The sequence below is a fragment of the Coffea arabica genome, unplaced genomic scaffold (assembly GCF_036785885.1).
Source record: "Coffea arabica cultivar ET-39 unplaced genomic scaffold, Coffea Arabica ET-39 HiFi ptg000048l, whole genome shotgun sequence".
Taxonomy (NCBI): domain Eukaryota; kingdom Viridiplantae; phylum Streptophyta; class Magnoliopsida; order Gentianales; family Rubiaceae; genus Coffea; species Coffea arabica.
This window is the reverse complement of record NW_027266195.1, coordinates 1-11,083: the sequence shown is the minus strand read 5'-3', so window position 1 is coordinate 11,083 and position 11,083 is coordinate 1. Positions and strand designations below refer to the sequence as shown.

At 35.7% G+C, this 11,083-nt stretch overlaps 1 protein-coding gene across 1 annotated transcript; it reads right to left on the bottom strand.

Annotated features, from left to right (window-relative positions):
• Positions 1–3,486: 3,486 nt before the first annotated feature.
• On the bottom strand, positions 3,487–11,077 carry LOC140032775 (protein LAX PANICLE 2-like). Its single transcript, XM_072073535.1, has 4 exons — positions 11,049–11,077; positions 10,772–10,822; positions 10,560–10,632; positions 3,487–3,952 (listed from the first exon to the last, which is right to left on the bottom strand). Exons 1-4 carry the CDS (start codon positions 11,069–11,071, stop codon positions 3,797–3,799), a joined length of 303 nt encoding a protein of 100 aa, XP_071929636.1. The 5' UTR covers positions 11,072–11,077; the 3' UTR covers positions 3,487–3,796.
• Positions 11,078–11,083: the final 6 nt, after the last annotated feature.

Sequence of the window (11,083 nt, the reverse complement as noted above, 5' to 3'; positions counted from 1 at the left end):
GGACTTTTTCTTGGTTTTATTTATTCTTATTTTGGTTCCTTGACCAAATCCAAGACCCAGCCGATTATAATGACCTGGCATATACATTTGAAAGAATTTTAGAAGAGTTTGGGTATTAAAGGAACTCTTCTGTGATGTTTGATTTGAAGGTTTGGACTTTTAGTGATCGTGCTTTCTTCATGTTGTTTAAGTTTCATCACATGCTTGTCACCTCTCAATTTGTTGATTTCAGAGTTTGAGTGTCATACTGCTGTCCATCAAAGTTTGTTTATAGTTTTTGGTTTAGTTGTTTAATTTAGCTCACTTCAACAGAGAGATTGCTAAGGTTAATATGTTCCTTTGTTGGGAGCATTAGGAATTGGAGTGGGGAAAAAGAAGTGTAGTGAAAATCTTGACTAATTTCCATCCTTTGGTGATTAATTCCCCACAAAAGTCATACTTTCTTGGTTTGCTTAGATGAAAAAGTTACCCTTGTAAACGTGCTTAAAGTATCTGATGATACACTTGCTGGATTATGACTTTCAAGTTTGAAAATAATTTATTCGTTTTCACGTTGGAGGATTAAGGTTTATTTATGCACCATGCTCCAACATATTTTGTGAAGGAGGGTCATAGATCTTGCTTTGTGGTTTGAGGACTGTTGTAACTCGTGAAGAACATGGTCAGTGTAATTGTCTTTTGGAGGGCAATGACAAATATAGTAATATTTAGCATGCAATTCATCTTCTTCATGCTTTTCCTATTTTCCATGGTGTAGAAAGAGAAGAAAAAGGGGGGGGGGGTGGAATGGGCACAAATCAACTGGAGTGTGGGGAAATACGTTACCTGGCGAATAATGTTTCTTGTTTCTGGGAAGGTTTGCATTAATATGGTGTGATATGATGTTCCAAATGCTGGGGGTTTGTCTTGCACCTTATGGAGCAATCGTAGTGTGGAGTCTTTGTTGAGAGCTCGATGGCTGTTTCAAACCAACGGAGACGGACACACACCAACGGCACAGGCTGACCATATGACGGGATGATGGTTATTCTGTGCTTGATTTAATGGTATTCTGATAAATTCCAGATTGATTGACATGCATGTGGATAAATGTAACTATTTTGTATTAGTTGTATTTGGCGTTCCAAGTCTTCAAGAAGACGAGCTTCTTTCAGTTACTAGTGCTGTGGAGTGTGTTGGGAGGCAAGGAGAAACTGGGGAACAAGTCAGGGAGACGGAGCAACAGAATTCCAGGAATACCTTTGCAGCGTTAAACCCTTGTATGTATGCTGGATGGAATTCCTTTTTTGTGTATTAGAATTTTATCAGTGACCATGAAGCATCCGTTCTCAGAAGCCAAACTTGCTGAGTGGTGGTTCCCATTTTCTTAGCTCTCTTGCCGGTTAGGGAAAAAATAGAGCAGCAGCAGTTAGAAAGGTTAAAGACGAATCTGATAACAAAAATCTCAGATAACATATCTGTTGTGATGGAGAAGGGGTTTCGGCAGGTGATGCAAATCGTCAGTAATGTCCTCAGCTCCCGTTTCGCGTTTCAGTCAAGAATGCAATGTGAATTGAAGCCGCTGAAGAGCAGCTGGCAGAAGCTATTTGCGGTTGTCAAATAAATATATGTGCAAGTTATGGTGCGGAGTGGAGACTCGTTTTCAGTGTTAGGCAAAAGAAAAAGAAAAGGCCGAAACTTGTGTTCAGTGCAAGGCCGAAAGAGAACAGAAACATGCTTTTTCGAAATAGAAAACATTGCCACCATTTACTATTTCCATCTGCAAAAGAGCTGACCACAAGTCAACAATGAGTGGTCATTGCAACTGGGCCAACTCTGCGACATATATATATATCTATCTACTGCGGGTGGGTAGCCCAACGAATGAATGACGATGTGTTGGATTACAAATCTCCGAATCACAGTCCCATTTCAATCGTTTATGACTGCGGTTTTTATGAAATTTGCGACCAAATATGAACTAAAACCGATAAATGCATACAAGACACTTGAAAAGATGTGGTGTTTCCCCTTAATTTTTAGCGATAAAAAAGTGGATACAAATAACGAGTAAGAATTGAGGAAAAGCATTCAGTCTCGAGGAAATAAATAGACTACTTACTTTTGATTTGGTCACATGTTTCTACATCTTCATCATCGACGGCTTTAAATTTAGCATTGCAGCTGCATAATTAACTCAAACCTGGTGAAGTACATCGACAGCGGCTTCAATTACTTATCTAGAAAAGAAAACTGCAAAAATGGACGAGGGAGATTAAAACGTGGGGAAGAAACACTTTTCTTTCTTTTTCTTTTTTTTGTTTTAAAAAAAAATTGGATGGACCAAAGGAAATATAAGCAGAAACAGAAGAAAGAAATATGATGAAGAGGACAAGACAAATTTTGTCGACAGAAGAAAGAAATATATTGGATTGTATTTTTTAGATTTTTTGTAGAAAAATTACTGTAATGATTTGATATATGTGAGGTAAAAAGGTGATTGAGAAATGTGTTTACGGAAAACGTAGCAATTTTTCTTTGAAAAATGGCTGTCCAAACAAGGACCAGAAAAATTACAAAAGAAAATTCCAATCAGTCAGCTGAAATTAAGAAAGAACCAAAAAGAAATAGTAATACTCAGGTGCCCATGTTAAGCCGCACAATAGGTGAAGCTACGAGAAGGTTGGGGAATATGAAGATCTTCAAGAGACTACTGTTTCGTTTATGATCTGCCCCGATACATACATACATGCATACACATAAGTAAGTATAATCAAGAGCCCAAAAAAGGGCAGCATATATATATATATATGTATGTATGTATATATGGTCAACGAGAAAAATAGAAGGATGAGCCAAATAGAAAACCTAAATCAAAGGAGCGACAATGCTGTTTTGGCAATAATTAAATATGTTTCGTTTAAGATCAGTCCCGATACATACATACACGCATACACATAATTAAGTATAATCAGGAGCCCAAAAAAGGGCAGCATATATATAAATATATATGTATATATATATATATGTATGTATATATGGTCAACGAGAAAAATAGAAGGATGAGCCAAATAGAAAACCTAAATCAAAGGATCGACAATGCTGTTTTGGCAATAATTAAATATGTTTCGTTTATGATCAGTCGCGATACATACATACACGCATACACATAATTAAGTATAATCAGGAGCCCAAAAAAGGGCAGCATATATATATATGTATGTATATATGGTCAACGAGAAAAATAGAAGGATGAGCCAAATAGAAAACCTAAATCAAAGGAGCGACAATGCTGTTTTGGCAATAATTAAATATGTTTCGTTTAAGATCAGTCCCGATACATACATACACGCATACACATAATTAAGTATAATCAGGAGCCCAAAAAAGGGCAGCATATATATAAATATATATGTATATATATATATATGTATGTATATATGGTCAACGAGAAAAATAGAAGGATGAGCCAAATAGAAAACCTAAATCAAAGGATCGACAATGCTGTTTTGGCAATAATTAAATATGTTTCGTTTATGATCAGTCGCGATACATACATACACGCATACACATAATTAAGTATAATCAGGAGCCCAAAAAAGGGCAGCATATATATATATGTATGTATATATGGTCAACGAGAAAAATAGAAGGATGAGCCAAATAGAAAACCTAAATCAAAGGATCGACAATGCTGTTTTGGCAATAATTAAATAATGAAAATGAAAATTGAGTTTTTTTTTTGGGGGGGGGGGGGGGGGGGGGAAGGGGGGGAGGTGAAGAGTAAATAAATGGTTGTAAAAATTAAGGTTATTAATTAAGCGCTTCTGCCATAATGTAACACCATTAGGTGATCAGTGGGTGAGGAGTCTGGAAGCAGGGTAACGACGTCGCTTGGACTCCATATGCTGTCTCTTACATGCTGCAACGTTAAGAAAGGAAGAACTTGTTGGCCTCTGCATCTGATCTCTACCTGAATTTGCAGCAGCAGATTATTCACAAACTGTTAGTAACTATCATCGAAAGACACGTACAATTACAGTTAGTACCGCGACCATTAATCACAGTGTTCTGATTCCATAAAATTGATTTTTTTTTTTTTTTAATAAAAAAAATGTAATGTTGCTACCATGAAATGACATAGAAATAAGATCAGGAATGGGGAGCTTTTTCCTCTCTTTTTTTTTTTCTTTAATTTTTTTTTATTTTTCTGGTTCATATATAAGTATATCATTATTATGGATGGTGGTGTGTATTGGTGTTGAAGTCATGCTTTGTTAGGAGCTTACGTCTTCATATATAAGTTTATCCATAGGAGCTTACTGTACTTTAGAATTTGGTCCTACCCACACCCGCAGCCGGTGCCCGACTACCCTTTGTCTTTCCTCCTCCCTTCCCTCAAAGGCCAACAGAAGAAGGTAGAGAGAGAGAGAGAGGCTGGTACTACTACTACGGATGGATGGATGGATGGATGGAAAAGAAAATGAAAGAAAATTCAGCAGACGGCCGGCCGGCCGCCCATGACTCAACTATTGGGTTTGGTTTGGGTTCACGATGGAAATTTCGCCCTTCCGTAATCATTCCATCTTGTAAAAGGACCCCACCACAGACTTTACTTCGAAGCCAAAAAATCATCATACCCTCTCAGACTTTTATTTATTTATATTTTTAGCACAACACAAACCATCTTACATATGTAATTACGAAACACAAACTGCATGCTGACACAACAATAATAATAATACTACAGTACTATAAAATAAAAGCTGCATTTGCATTATCAGCACTTAATTAATTACACGACAAGTCAAGTGCGTGGATGTGGATCAATCAGATCAGATCAGATCAGAAGAAGAAGAAGAATTAAAGAGGATGATGAGAAGGTGACGACCCCAAAAAGTACGCCGTGAATTCGGCACTGCCTTTCCAGTTTCTACTACTGCCATATCTTTGCTTTGCTTTTATATACTATAATAGTTTTCAAATACATCGCATGATTCCTCCATGCACGTCGCTTTCGCATCAAACAAACCCTAACCCATTGGCCATTTCATTTGTGTGTGGTGTGTATGTATGCATGTACATATATATATATATATATATATATATATATATATATTCCCATCAATATCCTGACGCAGGACTCAGACTAATAAATAATAATACCCTTCTTCTTCGCCATCCTTTTTCTTAATCAACAATGAAATATTCGCTTCCGTTTAAAGTTTTGCTCTTTACATATATATATGTTTACTTTAATGCTCTGCATAATACATTCCTTTCACACTGATGATTATCATTAGTAGTATTATTATTTTCTGCACCTGTCTGCCCATTTATTCATACGACACCAAGAATGTTTTCTCTTTCAGTAGTAGCCAGCCTGGGAGCGATATGAAATGACTCTCTCCGGAAAAACAATTGATGACTCATTCATTGCTTTCCCCCGACGTAAAATTACTACTGTGGGATTCGTCTTTATTTAAAGGGTCTTTGGTTGGTTTTGGAAGAGACTCGGATGATGGCGACGGTTGTGGTGTTTGTTTGTGATTTCATGCAAGTGCACCACTAGTTAGGGATTTGACGGGCCCTTTTTTTTCTTTTCTTTCTTTTTCTAAATCTAAATAAAAAAAAGGCACAATCCCATTGAGTGAAAAAAAAAAAAATGGTTGATTAACGCCCTACCCTACAATAATACTACTGTTAGTATTAGCTAGCTTTCGAAAAGAGCTGAGCTGAAGCAAGCGAAAGCATGACGATACCAATCCAGCCGTGACCTAATACTACTGGCATATATATATATATATAAGTATGATATAACAACAACGCATGCAGATGCAGATGCAGATGCAGATTGAGATTGGAGTTGAGAAAAGGACAGGGTCCACGTGTTAATACTGTGGCCCTCGGGGTTATGATTTCTTTTCATGGGACATATCATTTCTTTTCTTTTGATGAGTTTATTCCATCAACTTTTTTGTTCTGCTATCATGTTACGACTTAACTTAACAGCAATCAAGTGTCAACTGTACAGGCCTTAGATAATTATTGATGATGTTTTTACATCTTAAAAAAAAGTCAACACATCTATGAACAAAAAGGGATCATGCATGCCCACTTCCATCTAGTAGGACCTCTTTTAATTTCCCCCCATCGATCATTGCCCAAACTATGAATTCCTTGTTCTTGCGTGCGTGGTAACAAGTTCATGTTAGTGTACGTAAGTAGCTAGGGTGTATGTGTGTGCCTGTATATATATATATATATGTATAGCATAGGAAAACTACTACTCCTTGAAGAAGGAATCGGTATGTGTGAGAAGATATACTTCATCTACTATAAATATATATACGCAGAGAATACCACCACCTGGTGGCTGGTGCTGGTGCAAAATGCAAATGCTGCTGAGTTCTAAACAAGTACCAGTAATATACACTTTCCGAGAATTTGTTTATCTGACATCTAGCTACAAACCTATTTATGACCGCATGCAATGCAATCATTGGTCGAGGTCGGGAGATAGAGAGCTAGCTGGCATTCTAGGAAACATATTATTATTAATGATCAATCCAATGTTTTGTTGAGAGACTCAAGTCAACTATATATGCCGCTACATGCCGTGCCAAACATACTACTGACCGGGCACTGGGCAGAGCAGGACAGAAACAAGAAGCTCTACCTTCACCATATATATATAGTTCACCTTCATGCCCCGGGGATTAATGTTGACCATCATAATTACTTCACTTCAAAATACTAAATAATTCTGCATGCTCTTATGCCCATGACAAGAGAATGTTCGTGAGCGTCATCCAAACTAAAGAGATCCTTTATTTTACACTGCAGTCGGCTGTCAATCACATTATTTAATTATGAGCCCTCCATGGCCTATATATTTGATGCTGTACGTGTGTGCCTGCTACTACATATTTATGTGTACATATACATATGTTGTCTAGCTTCGTAGGACTATATATCCTTTGGTTTGTATGTTTTTTTTTAGTATAATTTATTATGGTTCCACGGTATATATCACTCTTGGTTGTTTGTTGCAAAGAACTTAGAGGGTTTGTTTACAAGAGCAGAAGGAAGAATGTTATTATATTACACTAAAAAAAAAAAAAAAAGCCTGTCTTAATCGCATCTCCTTGCTTCATGGCATGAAATGCAAAGAAGCAAGCAATACAGGGTAGTATAATTTACGTATGCATCCAAATCACGGTACAGAGTTGACCCCCAATAGCGGATGTTATAATTAAGAATCAATCTGTTTTGAAATAAATAAAAAGGGAATGTGTTAGGTCATACATGGATCCCAACAAGCTTCGACGACTCTTCTTCTTTTTAATTTTTGCTGCCGGTATATATATTATATAGTATAGTTGAGGTTCAATTACTTTATTGCAGAAAATTCTGGCCTGTTTTAGGTAAGACAACAACACATCAGGTTTTATTCAAGGATGCTATAATTCATGATTAATAATTCATGCCCCTCCAAGGATAATATTTCAGTTGCTTGTATCGAAATTTATTCGCCGGCGAACATGCTGCTGCAAACGTTGACGTACGTATCCTTTTTACGCACTGATAATTAATTAAGGAGGATTCGTTTTATTCTGTGACAATTAATATGTAGTTTCTTCTGCCGCTAAGCTTCATTCCCTCACGTCAGACTTTGATAACTTTTTTAATTAAGTTCTCCTGTAGCTTGTTCGCTACAATTATCTTTCTGTACATGCATGCAGGTTCTCTTATAAAGTCTTCAGTTTTGTAGGATACCTAAGATTAATTAGGTCTACAAGAAAGAATCTCTTGAAAGAGAGGACACCAACACCAGAAACTCTTCTTCTACGACTTAATAATTGGCAAAAGTGGAACTTACTTTTTAGCTTCACATACAACTTCCAGGATACGGTGGAATCAGTGAGCCTCTTTGCATGTCTCCATTAATGTAAAGTACATTTCCTAATGAAATACAATGGCATTATCCAAGCCATCTTTGATTTTTTTTTTTTTATATATAGATATATATAAAAAAAAAAACCACTAAAGATCCAACGGAGTTATTTTTGAAAGAAAAAGGATCCGTTTATATATCCTCCAAAAAGAAAAATCTCTTAATACTAGCTAGCTAGAAGTATGCTCTTCTAAAGATGTATAGTGGAAAAAAGATTTTATTATTTTCAAGCTTAACATCTCCTCATAAATTATTGGCTGCTAACATCTTAAAAGATCTAGAACACTGATCTTCAGCCATATTACTAATGCCATACTTTAACAATTACTAATAAAAATTTGAAAGATCATTTAAAAGTTTTGAAAGATCTAATTAAGAAGTTCTTCGCCAAATTGATTTGGTTAAATATTTGGGATATGACCATGCGCCAGCATTATATCATGGAAACAACATTCCATCTAACTATATGGTTATTCTACTATTGGAAACAACTGATTCAAAATTTTTCCAATTCAATAGTCCATTACTTACCTTAACCATTTGCACGCCAATACCCATATATATATATATATATATATATATATATATATATATATACCTTAAGCATTGACTATGAAAGATTAGACTTATGAACATGTAAATGCATGGTGCTGCGTACAAGGCATGGAGATTCTCCACCAATTATATATCTTTTTCATTTTAAAACTATGGTGATTAATCCCTTCTGGTCCTTGTTTGCAGTTTGAACACTTTCTAAAAAATCTTCTAAGATTCAAGTCAGTCCAGCTTTTGCAGTAGCACTGCTAATTTGGAAAATAGGATGAAGTATTGCAGCCACGGTAAATTTTTATATAGGATCTTGTTCAACAAAAATGAAAAACAAAGTTCTAGCAAGAAAACATCTTGGGTACGTACCTTTCTTCACACGGTTTATCATATGCATACATGATAATTCTGTAACTTGTGGCAGTTATGTAGTAGCAAAGCAAGGTAATACATGTTTTACAAACCATTGAACTGAATTATGGCAATCTACATTAGTAATGCAGAAGGAGTATTGTTCCCGAGGTTTAAAAAGAAAAACCGTTGCCCAACTTAAACCTTCCAGATTTATGAGAAGTATGGAAACTTTTTAATGCAGATGATAGTAGTATCTTTTGCTGGTAACTAAGCAATAACCAGTTTAGAGGTTAATGCTCAAACATTAGGATGGAGAGCAAGAAGTTTTTTTTTTTTTTTTTTTTGTGGTCAAATTTCAAAGAAAAAAAAATTGAAAAGCAGTGGGTATAGCATATATGAAGGACGTCATGTAAGATTACATACTTTAATTAACTACCAACTTAGCTTTTATTTTTAAATGCCGTTGTACTAGAAGTGATTGAGAATAATGAGTAATTTAGATCAAGTCATCGCTTATATATATATATATATATATATATATATATATATATATATATATTTTTTTAAAAAAAAAATTCACAAAGAATTTTTTTTTTTTTTTTGAATAGCAAGAATTTATAGCTGGCAAATTGCTGCCATACTTGTTGTTGGCACTAATTTATTTACAATGTATATTTGGTTACGTAAATACGTAAATATGCACATTAGTTTAATTTTTAATACAAAGGTAGGGTAGGACTGAGGAATGGAAGCAATAGTGAGAGAAATAGTAATGAGATGATTGACGAAGGAATTACGCCAACAGCCACAATACATTGAAAAGTTACTTTCACATAACAAGCAACGTCGACCGGGGATGAAGCAAACAAAGCAAAGCCAACTACAACGACGACCACAACAACAACAACAAGAACAATGAGATCAAGGCTGACCGTTCCAATATTTTTTACGTTTGGGGTTGATGAGGTGATACGTTGTTTTCTCCTAGTCCTAGTATACATTTCTTCACTTGAGCCCTACACTTGAATTACCTGCTGCTGCTGCTATATACATACATACATATATATATGTATGTATGTAAGATGAGCTTATCGATAACTAACTACAAGCAGCATGATTTCATTACTACTGCGAGACCGTGCTCAGGAAAAATATATATATAGGAAATCCTGATCCATGAACTTAATTTCTCTATGGTATTAGACAAACAGTACTTTAGTTCGTCGGCGACCTTGCAAAAGTAGATATGCTAAGAGCTTAAGCAAATACTACAAAACTAGACGATTGGCTACGTACCTAGAAATCAACTTGCCACCTAATTCTGATGTTATCTTCAAGTCAAGTCATAAATATAACTGAGAAAAACCCTCGACCTCTGCCGTTTCTGTCATTCTCTAACACCAACCATGACTACTGGCCTCGGAACATATTCACTAATTTACTAGTTCCAACTTCGAACGCGAAATAGCCCATCTCTCGTTTTTTTCTTTCAATATAATATATATATATATATATTTTTGGGACGTGACTCTTTTCTTTTATGATGATGGAGGAATATGGGTGAGTAGATTTGTTGTGCTCAATTGCATACTAAAAGTAGATAGGACTTAGGAGTTAGTGTTGATGGAAATGCGACCATAATTTACTCTACTAAGCAATTAATCCCAAGTTATAGAATGAGAAACGGCAATTTGAATGAGCTAGCTGTCAAATGCATACATACCTCTGATTCACTTTCGAGCTTGAGCTTATTTACCAGGTACTTGATTACTAACCGAATCGTCATTCCTCCATCCCTGAGCACAGGAATATGGAAATCAGACATCAATTCGACCAAGAATAGAAGCACGAAAAAGAATTATTACCACGTACTTGAATTGGTACAAACTAAATCCCAAAAAAAAAAAAAGCAAAGTACAGAAATGAGTGGATTACTTGATTCTCAAAAAGCTCTTGGATATCTGGGGAAGGAACGGTTCCTTTGCTCTGCGCGGGAAACATAAAGGCAAAAATCCATCACTTGTGGTGATGGTGCAAGTAACCCCCAAAACAAAAAAAAAACAAAAAAAAAAAGAAGGGATGGAGGGACAAACAAGAATATGACAAATTAAGCACAGCAAGTTAGGAGGAGTATAACCAATTTATGATTAAAGATCTCGTCCTTTTGGGCACATGGTTAATATAATTTGTAGTACTAGTGCTTGGTACTTACTGATTTTGTTGAGCTTGCAGCATAAACCAAATCCC